The sequence below is a fragment of the Artibeus jamaicensis genome, unplaced genomic scaffold (assembly GCF_021234435.1).
Source record: "Artibeus jamaicensis isolate MK-2021 breed Jamaican fruit bat unplaced genomic scaffold, CSHL_Jam_final contig_415, whole genome shotgun sequence".
Classification (NCBI taxonomy): domain Eukaryota; kingdom Metazoa; phylum Chordata; class Mammalia; order Chiroptera; family Phyllostomidae; genus Artibeus; species Artibeus jamaicensis.
This window is the reverse complement of record NW_026521823.1, coordinates 19,500,533-19,523,530: the sequence shown is the minus strand read 5'-3', so window position 1 is coordinate 19,523,530 and position 22,998 is coordinate 19,500,533. Positions and strand designations below refer to the sequence as shown.

At 38.4% G+C, this 22,998-nt stretch overlaps 1 protein-coding gene across 8 annotated transcripts in view; it reads left to right on the top strand.

Moving 5' to 3' along the window:
* KLF12 (KLF transcription factor 12) overlaps positions 1-22,998 on the top strand; it is a 421,617-nt gene that overhangs the window by 167,148 nt on the left and 231,471 nt on the right. For 7 of the 8 annotated variants that reach the window (XM_053665636.1, XM_037153237.2, XM_053665633.1 and 4 more), the window contains one exon: positions 20,352-20,441. The exons of the other annotated variant lie outside the window; for it this stretch is intronic. Coding sequence is in view for 6 of the 7 variants with exons in the window: in XM_037153237.2 (XP_037009132.2) it covers positions 20,352-20,441 (90 nt within the window). In the remaining variant the exon portion in view is untranslated. The remainder of the gene's footprint in view (positions 1-20,351; positions 20,442-22,998) is intronic. 8 annotated transcript variants of the gene reach the window in all.

The following is a 22,998-nucleotide window of genomic DNA, read 5'->3' as shown; positions in this document are numbered from 1 at the left end:
GAAGTCCAAAGGGTAGATAACCAGGAGCTGGGATGTCTGACAGCGGGAGAAGGTAGATATTCCAACTCAAGAGGAGAAATAGAGCTTGTGCCCCTGTTCTGCCCTTCTGGTCTGATTGGGCCCTCAGCGTATTGGTTGCTGCCTGCATGAGTGGGTGAGGGTGGGTCTTCACTCAATGTACTAAGTCACAACCTGTAATCTCTGGAAACAAACTCACAGACATGAGCAGAAATAATTTTTTTACTAGCCCTCTGGGTGAGCTTTAGACAAGTCAAGATGACATAGAAAATGAACCATCACAGTGTTCTTTGTCAGGTTGAGAAATTTCCCCTTTAATCTTAGGTTACAGAGAGATTTTTATCACAAATGGGTGTTGGATTTCTGTCAGATGCATTTTTTGCTTGTATTTGATATGATCGTGCAATTTTTTCTACTTTAGCTTGTTGATGTGAGGAATTAATTTAACTGATTTTTTGATATTAAACCATCCTTACATGCTTTGGATAAATCCCACTTGGCTATGCTATGTGATTGTTTTTATACATTTTTGCATCCCTTTTGCTAATATTTTATGGAGAATTTTTTGCAGCTTTGTTTATGAGAGAGATAGTCTATATTCTATCTTGAAATGTCCTTGGTTTTGGCAATATGGTAACACTTTGCCAAAGTGTTACCACATATACCGCATCATATATTCAGTTAGGAAGTGTTTCCTCTGAAAGAGATGGTAGGAAGTTGTTATAATTTCTTGTTTAAGTGTTTAGTAGAATTCACCAGTGAACCCGTTGGGGCCTGAAGCATTTTGTTTTGGAAAGTTAATAATTCTTAACTCAGTTTCTGTAATAGATACAAGTGTACTTTGATTGTGTATTTCTTCTTTTGTGGGTTTTGGCAGATATTATACCTTTGATGGTAGTGGTAGATTTCATGTGCTTTATCAAATTTTGGGGCATAAAGTTGTTTATAATATTTTTATTATCCTTTTACTGTCTGTGAGATATGTGATGATGTCCCTTCTTTCATTTCTGATATTAATTTGTATCTTCTCTCTTGTTAGAAGCTTATCAATTTTATTGATCTTTTCAAAGAACCACCTTTTGGTTTTGCTGATTTTCTAGTTCCAATTTCACTTGATTTCTCCTCGAAACCTTATTATTTCTTTTCTTAAGCTTACTTTGAATTTAATTTACTTTCTTTTCTAGTTTTCTAATGTGGAATGTTAGATTGTTGATTTTTAGATTTTTTTCTTTAATAAGTATGCATTCAATGTTATAAATTCCCTCTAAGTACTTAATTTGTTGCTACCTACAGATTTTGATCAGCTGTATTTTTATTTCATTAAGTTCAGTGTATTTTTAAATTTCTCTAGAGAGTTCTTTTTTTGACCCATTTGTTGTTTAAAAGTGTATTGCTCCAAGTATTTGGCATTTTTCAGCTATCTTTCTGTTACCGATTCCTAATTTAGCCCCAATATAGTCTGAAAGGAAACATTGTATGATTTCTGTTTTTTTAAATTGATTAAGATGTGTCTTATGGTCCAGACAGTGTTCTAACGTGGTGAATATTCCATTTAAGCTTGAAAAGAATGTGTAATCTACTGTGTTGGATGAAGTAGGGTATGGATAGGAATTATATCCTGTTCATTAATGGTGCTGTTGAGTTTAATTAAGTCCTTACTAGTTTTCTATCTACTGGATCTGTCCATTTCTGATGGAGGGGTGTGGAAATCTCCAACTCTAATAGTGGATTCCTTACTTTCTCCTTGAAGTTGAATGTTTTTGCCTTACATATTTTGATGGGATACATACATGTTAAAGAGAGTTGTGTCTCCTTGGAATATTGACCTCTTTATCATTGTGTAATGTCCTTCTGCTTGAAATAATATAGTGACTTCTGCTTTCTTTTGATTAATCTTAATATGGTGTATCTTCCTCCACTGCTTCACTTTTAATCTATATGTGTCTTTATATTTAAACTGTGTTTCCTCTAGACAGTATATAGTTGAGACTTTTTTTGATCCACTCTAACCATCTCTGTCTTTCAGTTGGTATGTTTAGATTATTGATGTATTAAGTAATTGTATATGTAATTGGATTACTATCCCCAATATTTGCTACTAGTTTCTATTTTGCACTTTTTTTTTCTGTTTTATTCTTCCACACTTTTTCTACCTTTTGTCATTTTAATTGAACATTTTATTATTTTTTACTATTCAAAACATTTTCATTTTCTCATACAAAAACTACAGTTTTCATTTCCTAAGTAACCCTTGACTATAATATAGCTTCCACGCGAACAGAGACATTAGTTAGGAGCATGTGTCCCCGGCCTGCTTCGGGGGTTACACCAGTGAATTCCTTGGACAGCCTGTCTCTCCCGGGCCAAATGACCTGTCAAGGTCTTTACCAGGCTGCACACAGTCGCACACAGCTTTGAACCCCACATCTCCACAGAATGACGAACAGTGTGGTTCCCGGTAAACTGGACACCTCAAAGCTCAAAGACAGCAGTGGCCTTGAGGTCTAACTGAACATTTTAAATGATTCCATTTTCTTTCTTAGCATAACAGCTATACTCTTTTGTTTTTTTACTGTTTCAGTGATTGCCCTAGAGTTTGCAGTTTCCATTTATAGCCAATCCCAGTCCACGGCTAAACAACACTGTCCCGTTTCACGGATAATGTGAGCACCTTGTAATGACAAAATATTCATAATTCAATTTTCCTGTTCCTTGTGCCAGCCCATCTAAGGCATTTTTCACTTGTTACAGTGTTTCAGATTGCTTGCATTTCTTTTTTTTTTCAAATGAATTTATTGGGGTGACAGTGGTTAATAAATTTTTTAGGTTTTAGGCTTACATTCCCACCATACATCATCTGTGTACTGTATTGTGTATTTATGAACCCAAGTCAAATTTCCTTCCATCACCATCTATCCCTTTTACCTATCGTCTGCCTCCCCTTCTCCCATACCCTCTGGCTGTCACCACACTGTGGTCTGTGTCCATGATGAGTCTTTCTGTTCTTTCATTGCTTAATCCCTTCACCCAGCTCCCCACCCCCTTTCCTCTGACAGCTGTCAGTCTGTTTTCCATATCCATGAGTCTGTCTCGACTTTGTTAGTTTGTTTTGTTCATTAGATTGCCTATGTAAATGAAATCACAAGGCACTTGTCTTTTTCTGACTGGCTTATTTCAGCTAGCTTATTCCTCTCTAGGTCCATCCATGCTGTTACAAATGGTAAGATTCCCTTCTTTTTTTTTACTGCTGCATAGTATTCCATTGTGTAAATACACCACAGGTTTTTTATCCACTCATCTACTGGTGGACACTTGGGCTGCTTCCACACTTTGGCAATTGTAAATTATGCTGCAGTGAACATAATGGTGCATATATATTCTTTCAAATTTGTGTTTCGAATTTGGGTTTCTTGTAGTAATTTAATGGTAAGGTGTAGGGGGAGAAGCGTTCTATAATCTTGTGGTTAGGTTTCAGGGTTTTGGTGAGCTTGTGCCTGTCAACTGTGCACTTCATCAGTGCTTCTCAGCCCATCCCCATTAAAAGAGACAGGATGGCTAGATGGGGCTCAAGTTGTATAGTTTCTTTTCACAGGCAATTTAAGTGCTGATAAGACCCCAGCAGATGGGGCTTGAGTAAGATGCTCCCGAGGGCTGACCTTGTTAGAAGAACTTGATGCTCTGGCAGTTTTCAAATGGAAACTCTCCCCCCGATGGAAGTAGGGGGGATTTTTTTCTTCCAATATTTACTGTAAGGATATGATACAGCTCCTGGAGATAAAACTCCCAAAAGTGCGTGTATCCTCTATAACTTCGTTACCCTGGAGTTTTTAACCCTTGGGCTTGTCCACCCTGAGCCTCCACTAATTCTCCAATTACAGGCCATATTTCTCTACCCTAGCACCGTTCACATGGAGGTTTCTGGTTTGGGGTGGGGGGATTTGCTCTGGTGGGTTGTGGTTTTCTGCATTCTCCTGTTTTGCTCTCCAGTTTTGGGGGGTGGCAGTTTGCCGTAAGACCTTTCTCCGCCGATCGATCTAACAGAAGTTGTGGGTTTCTGTTTATTCAGCTTTTTACATGTTGTTCCTGTGGATTGGCTACTTTAAACTTCTTACATGGTGGACCAGAAACTGAAAGTCCCTGAGGATATTTTTAGTTCTTCCAAAAATACATCCTTGAGAACCCAGTTGTTTCCTCTTAACTCTCTAGGAATTTTCTCAAATAATTCCAGTGTTGTCATGTGACCAGAGACCGTGGCCTTAGCAGTAAAAGGCCCCGGGGAGATGGGGGGTCAGCACAAAGGGCGGGGAGCATAATTGACTGTGGTTGTAATAAGAACATATATTTTGTTTAAAAATATGACAAGTGTAAATCTCTTCACTCCTAGACTTTTCCAGATAAGGACAGAAAAGATGGATTTTTCATAAGACTAAAACCTTTTAAAATATACTCACTGGCTGTTCTTTGTACCCCCCCAACCCCCGCAAAAAAAAAAAAAGTATATGGCCTATAGTTTCCTTTTATGGGATGCTAAATTTTTAGTACAAGATAACAGAATAGTGCATCCATTTTCTATTGTGGAAATGCCTAGAACTTAAAAAATTACAGCATTTGCAGTTTAGATAGCAATGTATCATAGGTTTCTGCCTAGTGGACGTGGTTGCAAACATCCATTGATAGCCCACTTGCAATATACCAATTCAGTGCATCAGTCACAAATATGACTTAGACAATAAGTTCCTTTTAATGCCACCTACTTTATTTTTAGATCAGTAGTCATTAAGTCTTAACTGTAACGTGAATATGCATGCGACTCTGTGTGTGTGTGTGTGTGTGTGTGTGTGTGTACGTGTGTGCACACTCTCCTGGGTAAGAACTGAGTTCTCTCATTTGTTTTCTCTTCCTGTTTGTTTCTCCACCTGTTTGGCTCTTTTTTTTTTTTAATCTGAAATGTTGAACATCCGAGTATTTCTTTTAATTACACAGATAAATAGGGAAATCATAAAATGTGAGAAAATTTGTCAGGGCAAAAATGAAAAATACCACTCCACATGCTTCTAGCTCTTTCTGTCTCCACTTTCTCCCTCCCTCCCTCCCTATGTTATTAGCATTGTTTTTAAAGTTATGGAAACCTATGCTTCTGTTATCTCTTCCTCACTTAATTATACTCATTCATCTATTTAAAGACAAAAGCTATGTATCATAAATTTCATGAATAAATATTATTCAGCTGTTTGTATATTCTGTAATCCATTCAACCACTTTCCTGTTCAGCCTTTAGATTGATTCCATTTTTAATGCCATAAGTCTTCCAGTGTTACACACACTTAACGTGTGTGCTTGCTTAATCATTTTAGACTAGCGTTTGTAATGAACTTCGTTATTTTGCTGTGATACAAGTATGTCTTGATGTTTCTCGTTCATGTGTTCATCTCCAGCTTTTTCCCAGCATGCAGTGGGCTGTCAAGTACCAGTGTCCGAAGGAACCAGTTGCACTTTGCAGTGTTCAGGGATGCTGTCCCTGCAGGTTGGCATGTGCAGAGTGTGAACTGGAAGATGGAACCAAGTGCTTCTGAGCAAGATGAACTTGACCATGCTTTGCCCTTTTAAAATCTAGTAGCAATAAAATGTGGTTTTCAAGAGCATGTATCTGATACTGTGTTGAAGAATAATGCTTCTAAACTAAATCTCTTTTTTTTAAATATATTTTTTATTTATTTTTACAGAGAGGGGAAGGGAAGGAGAAAGAGTGAGAGAGAAACATCAATGTGTGGTTGCTCTCATGTGTTCCCTAATGGGGACCTGGCCTGCAACCCAGGCATGTGCCCTGACTGAGAACTGAACGTGACCCTTCGCTTCACAGGCCTGTGCTCAGTCCACAGAGCTACACCAGCCAAGGCTAAACTAAGTCTCTTAATACTCAATTTAAACAGCCATGCTAATTATATAATATGTAAATATATTACATGATATAACATTACATGTTTATAGTATATAATCATACGCATATGTTATATATGGCCACATGTAATATGTAACCATATATGATACTTTTCTTTCCTTTATCTGACTCTTATTGCTTAAAATGCCATCCAATTTTCTAAGCTTTCCTTATTTCCTTAAATTTTATCTGACAACAAAGATCAGGGAGATTCTCCTCCTGACTAGTTTAAAAGTTAAGTTAGTTAAGACCTAGACCTAGTTAGGGAACAGTTGCCCTCTGTCCCAAAATGTCTTTGGCAGCAAAGTGGAAGAAGAGTGGTAACAGGACTGTCACTTGTAAGACAAAAGACTAATGGGGATGGAGAGGAGAGGCTGGCTGTGAGTGGCCAAGGAGTCCAGTAAGTATTTCTTACAAGTTAGCAAAAGAACGGTTTCTTCTTTTCTCCTTGCCCCTCCCTCCCTTTCTTCCCTCAGTCCTTGTATGGAGGTTGGAGAAACTGAATTTGGTTTGGATTTGTAAATTGCACCAGACCCATGGAGTGTTTCTTTGGAGATGTCAACCAGTCATTTGGAATATATTTCTGGATCTTGAGAGAAAGAGGTTGGGTCCCAGCAATTAGTTTCTGAAGTCCAGTTGGCTGGTAATCTCACCCGCCTGTTTTTTTGTGGAGATACAACTGACGTTGTGGGTGGGGCACTTCTTCATTTTATGGGACTGACTCCTGCACTGAGGACTTTTAGCATCTGTGGTCCCCGGGCAGTAAAGGCCATTGGCACTCTTCCAGTTTTATGACATTCAAAACTTTTCACTCCTCACTCCCCCAACTCCCCGTATTTTCAAAAGGATTCGGTAGAAGCTGGAGGGAAGATCATAATACCAATATAGGTTGAGGTCTACTGAAATGATAGCACAATATTAGAAGGCCATATGTGTAGTTTTTTCTTTTTAATTCTTACCCGAGGGTATGTTTTTATTGATTTGAGTGAGAGACAGAGATGAGAGACATCAATATGAGAGAGAGACTTCAATTGTTTGCCTCCGCTATGTGCCCAGACTGGGGATCAAACCTGTAGCTTCTTGGTGTACAGGGCACTGCTCCAGCCAACTGAGCCACTCAGCCAGGGCCTTATGTGTAGTTTTAAATTTTCTAGTGATACCCTGAAAGTTAATAGCACACTAACTTCAGTAATATATTTTATTTAAGCGAGTATAATCAAAATAGTGTTTCAACATGAGTCAATTAAAAGTTAATGGGATATTCTACATTTTTTCGTATAATATCTTCAAGATCCAGTGTGCATTTGACATGTCAAGCACACCCAAATTTGGACTAATCACATTTCGGCTGCCTGATAGCTGGTGCGCCCCCCCCCGCCCCCCGGCACCACAGGTAGAGGCTACGCGTACACTAAGGGAAGTGAGTTGGTTGTGAGGCTACGCGTACACTAAGGGAAGTGAGTTTGTTGTGAGGCTACGCGTACACTAAGGGAAGTGAGTTTGTTGTGAGGCTACGCGTACACTAAGGGAAGTGAGTTTGTTGTGAGGCTACGCGTACACTAAGGGAAGTGAGTTGGTTGTGAGGCCACGCGTACACTAAGGGAAGTGAGTTGGTTGTGAGGCCACGCGTACACTAAGGGAAGTGAGTTGGTTGTGAGGCCACGCGTACACTAAGGGAAGTGAGTTTGTTGTTTGTCTTTCTAGCAGGTCTCCCATCTTCTAAAAGCATTGCCTTCTTCTGTGTGTTTCTTTGAATTCGTAGTAAGATATCCTAGAGATCTAGTAATCCTCACATTCTTAATTTTTTTTGTTGGAAAGCACTTTTCCTCTTCTTTTTTTCAAAAACATTTTTAAAGATTCTATTTATTTATTTTTAGAGAGGGGAAAAGAGGGAAAAAGAGAGAGCGAGAGAGAGATTAATGTGTGGTTGCCTCTTACATGGCCCCCACTGGGGACCTGGCCTGCAACCCAGGCATGTGTCCTGACTGGGAATGGAACCAGCGAGCCTTTGGTTTGCAGTCGGTGCTCAATCTGCTGAGCCACACCAGCCAGGAGCTTCCTATTCTTCTTTAGCAAAGAAAATTCCAGCAGTTTGACTCACATAACCTGTGGTGATTTTTGTTTGTTCTTTGGCCACTGCCCCTAGACAGAAATGACTCCTGCGTTTCCACAAGGGTGTGTTGTCACCACAAGGATGCGTAGCATTTCATGTTCCCCACAAGACAACATTCCTAACAAAATTAATCATGTATAGACAGGCTTGTGTTTCAGTTCCTATTGTGAAGTACTTTGTTCTTGATAGAGGAATTGGTCCCGGTTTATTTTTTTTCTCTTTTTTTAACTGTTGTTTAAGTATAGTTGTCCCCATTTTCCTCTGCCACTCCCACCCCCCCATCACCCCCACCTCAATCTGAGCCCCCTTTGTCTTTGTCCCTGTGCCCTTTATACAGTTACTGTCACTTTGTTCTTAATTTCGATGTGTCTCTGGTTATATTTCGCTTCCTTGTTTGGTTTGTTCATTAGGTTCCACTTATAGAGGTGAGATCATATGGTATTTGTTTTTCACTGCCTGGCTTATCCTGTTTTCTATAAAGAAAAACAGGGGTATGTGAGCGAGAGCTCACGGATGTTTCTCTCACAGGTGGATGGTTCTCTCCTTTTTCTCCCTCCCTCCCCCCAATCTCTGAAAATAAGTAAGTAAAATCCTAAAAAGGATATATCATCCAGCAAATCTGATGGAGAATCAAGAAGGAAAACTCTATCGGCTAGTTTCCTGTTCAAAGTTAAGTCACCATGTCCATGTGGGTAATTACAGTCTCTTATTTGGGGACTTTTCTGAGACTAAGTTGGTCGATTCTCACTGGCCACATCTTAGGTCTAGAGATCTCCCCAGTAGCTTGAGCTAATGAGCAAATTTGTAGCTCCTTTCTGGAATCTTTGCGCTTGTGGGAAAATCTGGATATGTAGACAGGGGAGAAGGAATTTAGAGAAAACCATAAAACCATCTCATAAAATGTTGCCCATTTCCCAGCAAGTATATTCTAACGCAGACTATAAATATTCTTTCTGTCAGGTATTTTCTTTTAATATCGAGGTGGTGTTTATACTCTAGGGCAATAAAAGTAAGATTCTTTTCTAATGAGCTCATTCTATTAGTAATTATGAAACTGTTTCTTCAGTGGGGCACTTTCTGCCCCCTGCCTCCTCATCCTTGGTGTTTGGCCGTTTCTGCGGGCATTCTGAATTGCTGCAGCTACCGGGTGAGGGAGGGCTGCTAGCACATGCAGACAGAGTGCAGGGATGCTGCTGAACACCCGCAGTGTACAGGACGGCCCCACAGCAAGGAGAGACTGGTCTAAACGTCTGCACTGTAGATGTCGAAAAGCCCTGGTCTGAAGGAATATCTGAGTTATGGCAGTGGGCTTCCTAAGTATTTACTCTGTCTATGAGCAACATTTATTTTAGCCATAGTCAGTATCAAATAGCAGGAAAAGGTAATAGAAACTTTCTGGGTACAATAAATTATACAGAATCAACATTATACTCTTTCTGTTTTCATGGGGCAGGTTTATTAAGAGGACGGCGGGAAGAAGCAAGACCTGAGTAAATACCTTGCAGTTATAATTCCCTAATAAAAAGTATGGTTTGGATTTCTGCTCAGTGAATTTTGTTTCTTTTCTGAATTTTATTTTGTCAGACCAGTAATTTGTAACCGGTGTGCTGCAATTTTTAAAGCATGCAATACCTGACAATATAGTCAGGGACACTGACCTCTTTTTCCTTAGATAGTCAAATAAAAACAGTCACAACAGCCAACACAACAATAGCCATTCTACAAGAGTGAGTCAAAATTATACTTACATTTTTGGCAGAGCAGCAAAAAAATACAGTGTATATTTTGATGTTCCACAGAATTTTAGTAATTAGTTTATGTGTGCTGTGAGACGAAAATTGAAAGTACCCACACAAGGGAAAAAACAGCCCTGGAATTTACACCTACACCCTATGGAATTTCTGAGTTGGGATAGAGATGGTTGATCAATGAGAAGATGCAGAGATGGGAGAGGACTTTTAAGGTGTCCTGCCGCCTGGGTGATGGCGTAGAGGTGTTAATAATTATGGCTTCATATTGCCCTAAACAAAGGCAAACTTCAAACCTTTGGCCTCTTATTGTATCTGCTATGTAGTTCTGTTTTTGTCAATTTTGCAAGTTTTCCACAGTTCAGTGACAGGCCACTCTGTAGGTGTCGTCTTCAGTACGTAACATATGTGAAATAGATTGAGTAGTAAATATCTTTCTTTAAAACAGTATATTTCTGGGCAATATGTGACGTGGAACCCTAAGTCAGGGCTTCCTGACACTGCATCAAAGGCTCAGGTTTACTGGTCACTTCATGGTTGTGTCTGGTAGGTAGAGACTAAGAAATGTCCTCCTTAGGATATCTGTGCAGAGGCAGATTGGGGTCCTATGTGATTGGTGTGCGTCTTTGCAGCTTTAAACAAATAAAATAGTTCACTGTTGCCATCCATCGTGAGAAATATATGTCAATCGTGCAGATCAGACTTCCATCATCAGTATTTTTAACTCTATTGTTTTCATTTCAGTTATATGATAGTTCATATAGAGAATCTAAGACATAAAATTCCTTAGATTCTGCAGAGAATCAAACAAAAATTAGATTAAGACATCCATTTCTAAAAGTAAGTTTTAGAAGAATGCATGAAATAGTATTACTGGTACTGTTAATAATTTTAAATTTTAAATATTAACTATTAAAATACTTGTAACATGCTAAAGCACTTTGTATGCATTGTCTCGCTGTATCCTTAAAACTGTTCTGTGAGGGAGAAAGTTACCTGCATTTTACAGGTAAGAAAACTAAAACCATGACAGTGTTGTCCACCAAATGGCTTGTTCTGTCCGACCCCAGTGTCTATTCATTGGTCCCATGTTTTGGACAACACTCTAACTCACACTTGTCTACAGTCAGAAAAGTGTACAGAGAAGGCCTAGACGTGGAAGATAGAGTGCTTTAGAAAGGGTAACAGCTAAGGTAATCTGAACTCTTGCCAGTGATAACTGAGATCAAGTGGAAGTAAATATGGAAGAGCATTGCCCAAAAAATGTCAGATTAGTTTAGGATTTGGATTGTACATAAACATTAATTATTAGAATGAAAGACCATCATTTATGAAATCTGGAAAAAGATCAAAGCTAGAGGTGGATATACAGTACTTGGAAATTGACAGTTCATTTTGGGTTGAGCCTATGCATTTGGCCATCGGTAAGCAACTAGGAATGTCTTTCTCCACTGCATCTCCTGGGTGCAGAGTCTGGGGACAGAGAGAGAAAGAGGAACTGCATGGCCATTTTGTATGCCATGTTTGTGGGTGGCCAGACAATTGTTGATAAAATCTTTTAATAGCAATTACTTTTTTTAAACCTTTGACAATATGACAAACCCATGTATGTAATACTTTCAGATGCTTTGCTAATACTTCTGGGATGAAAGAAACTGTAAAGTTTATTTTCTTCTACTTTTTTGAAAGCTACATTAAAAATCAATATTGTGCCTAGGGTTTTCAAGGAATATATTATATATGGTACAATCCTTAACTAAATGAGTGTTTAGAGTATGAAACAAGAAGGGAAGTGAATATAGATTCTTGGAGGAAGGGGGAAACCTAACTTATGTGTTTAACAGTTGACACAGTTTTCTGACCACAGAGGAGAACTTTAAGGTTGACCTTTCCCATTTTTGTTTTCATTAGCATAGTTATAATTTAAAAGAATTAACTTGGATTTTTATTTCTCCTCAATATTCTTTTACTTATTCCCAATTCTTCAGTACTGTTTCTTCAGGCTGTGCAGCAGACAAATACTCTACAGCCTGTGTTTTAATAAGGTAATTCATTTTGGATTTGATAAGGAGCCACTTGACATCATCATAGACCAAGAAAGGTGGAAATATAGGTCAATAGTCATTTCCTCTGTTTCCCACAGAAAATAAATGACTTAATACTTGATAGTAATCTTCATTCTCTCTAGGCACAGAGGACCAGTGATGTTATTTCATTACATACTCTGTTCAGTGTTCTGGGTGGTTTTTTATTCCCATCCACATGATTTTCATAAAGGGAAATGACCAATGAATATGCTAATGTTCAGTACTCTTAAACTTGTACTTTGGCAAATATCTATTCTGGTTTTTTTTTAAGTTTTGATAACCATGAAAGTCTGTAGAACTGATAAATCCTGGAGAGAATGTTGATAAAAAGCAGAATAAATTCTCTTGACTACGTAGCTAATAAATTGATTTGTTTATATAGTGTTTTTTTGTTTTGTTTCTTCCTTTATTTCAATCAAATTTGTATGATTCCAAGTTCGGATAGATTTGACTTTATATATCTATTATAGGATTGGAATATCCTCAGTTTAAGAGACATCTTCCTCTGTATGTAAGCAAAAACATATTGGAATTAAACAATATACCCAACTATTCATGTATTCTCAGGTGTAGCAGGTCCTTTCCAGGATATTGGAGGAATATATAACATGGTTGACTTTTCTTTCTGGACTTCTTGTCTCAGCCTTCGTGTACCATCTGGAAAAAGCAGCGTCTCCTCGGACACTCCTCTCATCTCTTAACCACCGCACACTCTCTTCCTTATTATTCATCAAAGGCTGTTCATGCTTCCTATAAACTCTAGGATTCTTTCCCCTCTTTATTCCCACTGCCACTGCCTCAGTTTAAGCTCTTACCACCTTTCCACTGGGATATTGTGATAGCCTATGAACTGGTTGCTTTCCCGTCTGCATCAAATCCCATATGTTAAGCCATCTTCCAAATTAATTCAAGTGCTGTCTTTCTAAACACAGATCTTAAACACATTATGCTTTTGCTTAGGAAACCTTCAGGACTCCCTGTTGCTGCCTATTGGGTGACGCCAGAACAACTTTCTTCTGCATTTACCTCAAGCCTTTCTATCTTGCACTTGTACCCCTAACAACTAGTGCACAGCAGGCATTAAAGAAGTGTTTTTGAATGAATAAATGAATTACCATAACATGTAAGACCCATTGTTATCTAACCCCAACTTACCTGTCTGGTCTCATCTCCAGTTTCTTCTCCAATGAGCATTCTGTTCCAGCCCTACCAAATCTTTTTTTTGTTTGTTTTTTAACCTGGTTTCTGTTCTCCAGTCTCTGGCTTGCCCATTATCTCACACTGTGCCTTGTGTTCATGAACGAAGGTGGTGTGGATAGAATGAGAATAAGAAGACTTAGGATTAGCACTGATCCGCAGTGCCTGTTTCTGGAGAGATCTGGCCGACTCGAAATCCACAAGTGCTTACAGTGCTTTAGAATGTGACAAAAATAATAATCTATTACAATTCGTATTAATTCTGGGGCTGAAAGTGTTACTTAGAAGCTCAGATCACATTTCTAAAATATTAACATAAACTATCCATTGTGGTAATTTAGCGCTTGGCCAATATAGGAAATAAAATGATATTTGCTATCAGGGACATATAAACTACTGCATTGCACACGGAGTTTGGCAGTCTTAGGAGAACCTCCATCCCATGTTTCAGTGTCAGGTATTTATGGGAGGGTTTTGGTTTTTGACGTAGACAGATATTTCTGAGTGATGCGTATATGGATCATTGAAACCACTGAAGGGGATTTCAGTTGAGAGTCCCAATGGGTCTGTAGTTTGACTCTTAGTTCTGTCATTAAAATGCAGTCCTCAGTGTGACAGCTCTTCTCCCGTGCTGCAAAGCAATGAGAGAGAAATGTCTGGGCTGGAAAGGCAAAGTCCGTATTTGAGATGATGATTTTTGGGGAATGTGGGGTATATGCCTTTTACAAAACTGACTTAATCTGAGGACATGTGAGCCGAGAAAAATATGCCTTTACATTAATCCAAGTGGTAATAAGTGAAATGTGATGTCCAAATATATCTCTCATGAGTACCAGATTAAGTTCCTATATCATCCATGTCCACGAAATGATAATGAAAATACTGAATGGGCCACCGAGGATAAGAATCCCTTCAAAACACTGGGTAGCAAAGGAGAATACCATAGATTTTTCCGGATGTTGAATCAGGATGGGACTTATTTGCTAAATTAGTTGTGAGATATTTAAGGAGGAAGGGGAGGGAGGATAGAGAGAGAACAAGAGGTGGTTAGTAGCTCATCTTGGGTTCAGACTCATTTGGTTTGCAACAGAGTGAAACACTTAACCAGTCTTGTGACCTTGGGCAGTATAACCTCCTGTCCTGTATAGGAGATGCCTCATCTCCAGATAATACAACTTTGGCCTCTTGGGTTATTACTGTAAGCACAGGATTTGGTCCATAGTAAATATACATGTAGTAGGTTTTCTGTTACCAAGAATAATAAAATGGTTGTTTTATCCTACCACGTGTGGGTTTTTTTTTTTTTTTGCATAATAAGAGATAACTGACACCATTGGCTGAGTATAATTCTAATGTATTGTTACGGTAGAGGTGACTCCAGAAAGGGGAGACCTGTGAAGTATGCCATTGGTATTTTAATAGGAATTACGTGGAATCTGTAGATTGCTTTGGGTAGTGTGCACCTTTTAATGATGTTAATTCTTCCAATTCATTAGCACAGTGTATGCTTCCATTTATTTGTATCTTCCTTAATTTCTTTCTTCAGTGTTCTATAGATTTCTGGGTACAGGTCTTTTACATCCTTGGTTAAGTTTATTCCTAGGTACTTTATTTTTCTTATTGCTATAGCAAATTAGATTTTTTTCTTAGTTTCTCTTTTTGATAATTCATTGTTGGTGTACAAAAATGCCCTCGATTTCTGAATATTGACTTTGTATCCCACTACTTTGCCAAAACCAATAGTATTCTTCACATATGAATATATCTAGAACGAATATTTCAAAAATTTATGTGGCACCAAAAAAGACCCCGAATAGCCTCAGCAATCCTGAGAAAGAACAAAGTTGGAGGGATCGCAATACCTGATACTAAACCACATTACACATCCACTGTAATGAAGACAGTCTGGTCCTGGCACAAGAACAGACACATAGACCAATAGAACGGAATAGAGAGCCCAGAGATAAACTCGTGTCTCTGGTCAATTAATATTCAACAAATGGGGCACAAGCATACAATGGTGTTAAAACGGTCTTTCCAATAAATGGTGTTAGGAGAATTGGACGGGTACATGCAAAAAAATGAAACTAGACCACCAGTCTACACCATACACCAGAAGATACTCAAAATGGTTAAAGGATTTAAATATAAGTCACAATGCCATAAAAGTTCTAGCAGAAAACATAGGCAGTAAAATTTCAAGCATTCCATGTGGCAGTATCTTTGCTGATATATCTCCCAGGGCAAGGGAAATAAAAAAATAAACAAATGGGATGACATCAAATTAAAAATTTCTGCACAGATAAAGAAACCATCAAAATGAAAAAGGAGCCAACTATATGGGAGAACACGTTTACCAAGGGTACATCAGACAAGGGTTTACTCTCCAAAATATATAAAGAACTTATATGACTCAACGCCAGGAAGACAAAAAGTCCAATTAAAAAATGGGTGCCCTGGCTGGTGTGGCTTAGTGGATTGAGCACCAGACTGGGAACTAAAGGGTTGCCAGTTCTATTCCCAGTCAGGGCACATGCCTGGGTTGTAGGCCAGGTCCCCAATAGGGGGCACATTAGAGGCAACCACGCCTTGATGTTTCTCTCCCTTTCTCCCTCCCTTCCCTCTCTTTAAAAATAAAATAGTAAAATAAAATAAATAAAATAAAATAAAATAATAAAATAAAATAAAATAATAATAAAAATGGGCAAAGGACCTGAATAGACACTTCTCTAAGGAGGACATATAGATGGCTCATAGACATACGAAAAAATGCTCAACATCATTAGTCATCAGAGAGATGCAAATTAAAACCACTTTGAGATGCCATCTCACACAGGTCAGAATGACCACCATAAACTAATCAACAAACAAGTGCTGGCTAGGATGTGGAGAAAAGGGAACCCTAGTGCACTGTTGGTGGAATTGCAGACTGGTGCAGCCACTGTGGAAAACAGTGTGGAATTTCCTCAAAAAATTGAAAATGAAACTGCCTCATGGCCCAGTGATTTCACTGCTATAAATATACCCTAAGAATCCTAGAAATATACCCTAAGAATCCTAAACACCAATTCAGAAGAACTTATGCACCCTTATGTTCATAGCAGCACAATTTACAATAGCTAAGTGCTGGAAGCAACCTAAGTGCCCATCAGTAAATGAATGGATTAAAAAACTGTGGTGCATTTACACAATGGAATACTATGCAGTAGAAAGAAAGAAGTAAGTCCTACCTTTTGTAACAGCATGGATGGAACTGGAGACTATTCTGCTAAGTGAAATAAGCCAGTCAGTGAAAGACAAACACCATATGACCTCACTTACAGCTGGAATCTAATGAACAAAATAAACGAATGAGAAAGATAGAACCAGAGACAAGGAAACATGGAACAGACTGACAGCTGTAGGAGGGGAGGAGCGGGTGGGGAGCGGTGGAAGGAAGGGGAAGGGACTCGTCAGAGAACATGTACGAGTGATGCATGGACGTGGACAAGGGAGAGGGGTGGGCTGTGGGCTAGAGAGGTGGGCTGGGTGGAGCAGGGCAAGAGGGGAAAAAGTTGGGACAACTATAGTAGAATGAACAATAAAAAAGGGGAGAGGTTGACTTCTCTAATTTTTTTAGCAAACATCTAATTTTCTTATAATCTGATTCCTTTGCTTTTTCTGTAGAAAAGTATACTGGAGTATGATACTTTTAACCAGTTGGAACACTTAGTGATAAAGCTTTAAGAATCTTCTATAAAAATGCCTTAATCAGCGCGATGCAGTGAATCCTGAATTGCTACACAGTTTAACATAATGTGGGTGTGTGTGGAGGCCGTTCCTATTTCTCATCACCTGTAGCCAAAAAAGAAAATTTAAGATGGATACATATGTAAGCGACTCTGCCCTGTACCTTGAGAAATCAAAACACTAGTAGGTATTTTTGGCTTATGAAGGAAAGCCCTGTTTGAAATTAGGTCTATTGACTATTGCCTGGCCGACTCTTTCTTGCTACAGTTGTACAAATTAGATGACCCATCCTCAGGAGGGAGTGGGGGGCAGATCGGAGTGGTTAGCTTGGAAAGTCACACCCCGTTCGTTCTGTGTTGTTCTGAGATACGATCATTGAGTGTCAGTCTCTTTCCTTCCTGCATATCCCACTCATAATATTATGATTTGGGAAGACCAGTGATGGTTGTGTTTCTACAGCTTTTGACCAGGGGAGCTATGTCAGCTGGGCAGGTATAGTGCCAGATCTCATTTGCCAAGTAGGAATATCCAGAGTACCATTCTCATTCATTCACATGTAATCGACCAGCAGCCAGCTAATACATCTGATGGCAGCTTTTGCTTTAATTGACAAAATTTACTTGCACAAAATAACTGAACTGTACACATGTGTATGTACATGTATGTATGAATATATTCACACATGCATAAATTATATAGGGTTGTGTAATATCAAAATGTTACAACATAAATATACAAAGAGAACCATGTTACTACAGTTGATGACTGTGTAATTTTATTTACCTCTTGGGAATCAATGGGGCTATTGATTCCACAGCAAATGTGTTTTGATTAATATCATGGCAAGATATGTTTGACAGCAATTTCAAATTATTAGAGTTTATTACGTATTGAAAGTCTACAGTCACCTGAGATTGTATATATTTGGTTTTAGCTTAGAGAGAGAAATCTATCAGTGTTTTTCCCCAGGATTGTATTCAGTGCTGTGTGGTCACCATGCACTCTGTAAAAACCATACCCCTTTCTGGATACTCTGGGAGATGTGATGCTCAGTGCTCATGTTCTGCTAAACAGGGTTAGAATCATGAATGCAGAGGTCAACATGCTTTGTATATGCTTACAGTATAACTTTCAGGCACACATACAGATTGAATCTGCACCAGTTGAAAGAGTTTAATAATTAAGGACTGGTTCCTTAGCCGTGAACATTATCATTTATGGTGTTGATGATGGGTGTGGTAGTGGATCCTGGAAAATTAGGGAAAGAGAAATATTCCCAGGGAAAACTGAACATCTTTAAAATATTTTGAAAATGTGTTTTATTTTTTCCACTTTTACATGAAAGTGAAACTCACACCCTTCTTTCACACATGAAGAATTATTCAAGAACAACAATAAAAAGAAAACCATCCTGAACATGCATTGATATTAAATGTGCTCAATGGAACATGATCCCAGTCAGGTTTTCATGATTTATTAGTTTTTAACCTCAAAGGCTCTGGTTAGCTTGCATGTTTTAAACTAACGAGTTTATCACAGCCAGTGAGGAAAATGGTTAAAGTATATCAGCTGTAAATTGGTACAGAGCACTAAAAGGGACATTAGCCTCTAATCAGATTCTAACAGTTCATTAAACCTGCCTTCCCAGGATCGCTCTTTGTCTTTCCCCCTCCTTTGCCGAGCATCTTCCTTTTTCCTCTGAACAAGACCTCCTCTGGGGTAGGAAGCAGTATCAACTCATCCTTCATTGTCTACCAACTAAGCAGCCCACGGGATGCTTTGTTACAGTAGATACCGGGCTGCTGTGCCAGGCGGGGAGTGCTGAGGGCTGGTCGCTGCTAGAAGGCTTTCCTGAGGCTGGAATGGTGGTGAGCCAAGCTGGCTGCTTCCAACCGGGGAAGCAAATGACACACTGGGATGTGAGATCCATGCTTGATGTGTAAACAACTCGCCAGCCTCCATGAAAGGATGTTAAGCTTGGAACAAATGAACTGAGTGAGCCAGGAAAGTTCCTGCTGCTCTGAGCCATCTATTAGGATGCACCCCCACCCCTACCAATATGGACAAGTTAAAAGCAAAGATTAAAAACAGTATCCTGTCAATTTTAATAATAATGTGCATTTCCAAGAAAAAGAACATGACATTTATTTTCTTTTCATTACCTAATAGACAGGGTATCATGAAATTTGTAAATGTTCATTTGTTAATTGTAGAATAAATTTGCTTTTCCTTCTTGTTGATATTTTGCAGCAAATAGCTGTAATAAGAGACCTTATAAATTTTATTTCTTAGAGTATTTTTCTTAAACAAAAAGAGGAGTCAAGAAATAGGAGAAATAATTAGAGCTTCACTATACTGCACTCTGTTGGTATTATTTGGTAATAAAAACATTTAATTTGTAGTTTATTGAAGTGGAAGTTGTTCTCATTCAACTCTACGGTAAGAAAGGCTAAAAACCTGAGGTTTAGAAATGATATTAACCTTTGTTACCAGGTAGACAAAATATTATAGAAACAGACCTCTTTCTTTTAATAAGATCACTTTAGTGTCACGTAGTTATGTTCTATAATGGAGCAAAGGAACCATTCTGAAAACTCAGTCAGATTTAGTCATTTCAGTTTTTTGGTTTAGTCAGTATGCTAGGCGAAAGTTGGTATTCTCAACATGTTTTAAAACATGAGCCCGATTCTGGCCTTAAGCAAGCACTGATATGAGGCTTTCTGACTCCCTTCATAGGTTATTGACTTCAGAAAACCCCCGAAGCAATGACAATTAGCAGAAAATAACCTTGATTTAGTCTTTCTATAAATATAGGTTGAAATCCCATTGAGTCACTATAGGAATAAGGTTTTCTTTTTAAGAGGAGGCGGTTTGAGGCTAGAATATACCAGAACCAAAAAAAACACATTATTTATTCTTTGGTTATGACTTCAGCTTAAAAATGCACTCTTAATCCAAGACTTGGGTTAGTTGTCTTTAAAGATGTTTGGGGTTGATATGTAAAAATTTGTGTTTGATCAGAATGGCCATGGTGCCAAAATTCAGTGTCTAGAACTGTATTATCTGGTTTTTAAGAATTTGAGCCAGTAACTTGAGAACATATAAATTCTTTTTGTCTTTTTTCTGTTTTATGGATTTGTAGATGCAATACAGCCTCCATAACTAAAGAAGAAAGAAAGTTGCCTTAGATTTCCTTCTACTATGGCAGAAGTGTGATGAATTGTCCCAGCCTCATATAAATTAATGTAATGTTTCCTTACTCTGGTTTATTACAGTCTGACCTCCAACCCTGAGGTCAGAGAAGCAGACTGATTAATTCAACTTCCCGGTCATTATTTCCAATGAAAGTTCAGAATGAGGAGATAATTGGTTATGCTGATACTCTCATTTAATTACACTTCATTGTTAAAGAATTAGGTTAGCGGTACTAAGTGTTCTGCAGCGAAGGCAGACTCCACCAGATGTGCCCCCCTTTGCATGTTTTAACGCTGAATTCCCCTCTCTCTCTTCTTCCTTCTCAGAATATCAACCCCTTTGGAAACAGAATGCTAATGCTTGATGGGATGCCGGCAGTCAGAGTCAAAACAGAGCTTTTGGAATCTGAACAAGGGGTAAGCAGGAGCTTCTGACATCTCCGCACCCACTTCTCTCTCATGATAGCGGCCGTCATTTCGAGAGTGTCCTGAGGTTGGCAGGATTGTTCACTGGCCTCAGCTTCATTCTCTTGAGTAAAATCATCTGAGCCTGTGGTTGATTCTCACCCATTTGCAACCTCAAATATTACTTACTTGGAAAAGATAACTCCCTGAAATTAGGAAGGTTTAGTGACCTTATAAGAACCATATGGCTTTATTTAAACTGGTGAATGTTTGAAAAGCGAATAAAAATCCAAAGCAAAAAGGAAGTCCTAAAAAAATAGAATGCGAATATAAACTCAATGTCAAAATATCTTTGTTCTTTCTTAGGAAATTACAATGTCCAGGTATGGAAATGTTACTGTTTTGGGGGTAGATTGCTCTTTCCTCTTTCGACATTTGTGTTTATCTTTTTTCATGCCATGAGGAGAGGGGACAGTTGGTAAAATTGAGGTCACTGAGTTTGAGCATAAAAGCAGAAGAAATTTTATTTCACAGTGCATAGCCAAATTGACGAATTAATTTATGGCTACTAAAAATATAAAGGTTTAAGAGCACAGCTAGATTTCCTATAAAGGATGTCAGAGACTTTATAATTGTTAACAATTATAGCTTCACCAATTACAATCATGATAAGGGCAGTGTGATCACTCGCAATATCAGCTGACCACGTTTTGAATTTAAGTGAGCAAGAGTGCACACTACCTAGCTATCTTACTAAACCACTACCACCGTGACAGTACAAATGCCTAGGAAAATGATGTAAACTACATAAATACTTCTCCTTAATTTGATTAGTGTATCTCCTATTCAAAAAATCAAAACTAAACATTAGCATTATCTTGTAATCGAACAATCAAAATAAAATTTAAATGTGAATAACACCTCACTGTTATGAAAATCAGGGTGTATAAATTCATGCGGGCTGACGTTCAAGGTCTTAAATACTGTTGTTCCGAAAGGATTTCTACTGGGTCTGGGTGGCAGCATGGGTGGGCTTTCTCCAATACCTTCCTCATCCTGGGGCACTGTGTGGCAGGGTGGGTGACACCTCAGTGCATATTTCTCTACTTCTTTGTAAGCCTGTGTCTGAAACACCCTTGTCATGTGAAGGATATCACGTCACTTTCATGTCCAGGGTTGATTTCATAGCTCTGAAATGAACTTTGCGGACCAGGTCAAGCCATGCGGCAACTCCACAGTTCTGTACCTGACACAGTGACTGATGGCATAGTTTCAGCTCAAGAGACGTAGGCAGTAGAGCATCATGGAAGAAAAGCCCGTGTGGCAGCTATTAACATTATTTGTTCAGTGTGTCCAGACCTTCAGAAAAAGGTATTATTCCACCTGGATTTTCTAGCCTGCCTTATCACGTTAAACTCTCTGTCCTCTAAATTAACTAGTTCTTAGCTTTTTGGTTTAATCTAACCATGGGAAAATTTGTTTTATTATTTTGAGTTCTGTATTTTTTAATCTAAATGTATTAGCATCAGTTTAATGGAATACATTTCTGCACAACCCATGCTTAAGTTTAACAAGTGATACGGACTATGACATCTCATTCAGAGAGGGTAGGCTTCTCCCTTGTGCTGCTGGAAAAGTGAATCAGCAGTGTATTTCCCAGCGTTGGTTTTTATTGCACAGTACATTTATTCTTCAACCTGAATACCAGTACATCCACTCGAGTCATCATGTTGGAGGAAGGCAAAACAGAACAGGAAAACAGTCAGAAAATGCTTCCTGGGCCACTAGTCAGAGCCAGGATGGTGTATGATTGTCACTGGGAATCTCTGATGATATCTCAACACTACCCTCCCTTTACTGTTATTTTTCAGTTCTAAAGTAAAGTTTGCCTAAACAGTTTAGGTGCAGAAAAACCCCAATACTCCTAGAGGTTTTACAGCACAGATATTTATAGAAGTGTTTTTTCTGTCCTCAAACAGGGAAAGGGAAAATTGTAGGTGCATAGGTTTTACTTAATACCAGTTCATTAAAATCGGTTCTCTTCTTCCTTGTGAATAGAGCTGATATTGGTATTTTAACCCTAATTTGAAGGGGAGTAGAACCTTGATTTTATTCTTCTTCTCAGTTTTTTGTGTAATTTTAAAATATATAATGGGTGCACTTCATTTTCTTTTACAGTAAAACTTCAGGAGAAGCAGCCAACAGTGTTTAATGAAATGAATTGTGACAACTATTTGCTGAATACCATCATTTGTGTTTAGTAATTTGTAATACTTTAAATCAGCTCCTCTTTAGAATTGGAGATAAAATTTTAGTGAACTTCATTTCGGTCACTGTACTAGAGTTCTTTGGTGCTAATGGAATAGATAACATACTATATAATTTCCAAGTCTCAGAACTATTTTTAGAGAAGAGGTGCTAGAATTCTGAAAGTTATTTTCTACTTCAGTCTTATGGGACTCTTTCCACATTTATTATTAAGGCTGAAGTTTGGGTCTTCAAAAGAAGGTGTAAACATAGTGATGAGATTAATCACATGTGTGATTATGGCTTTTTCAAAAGGTGAGAT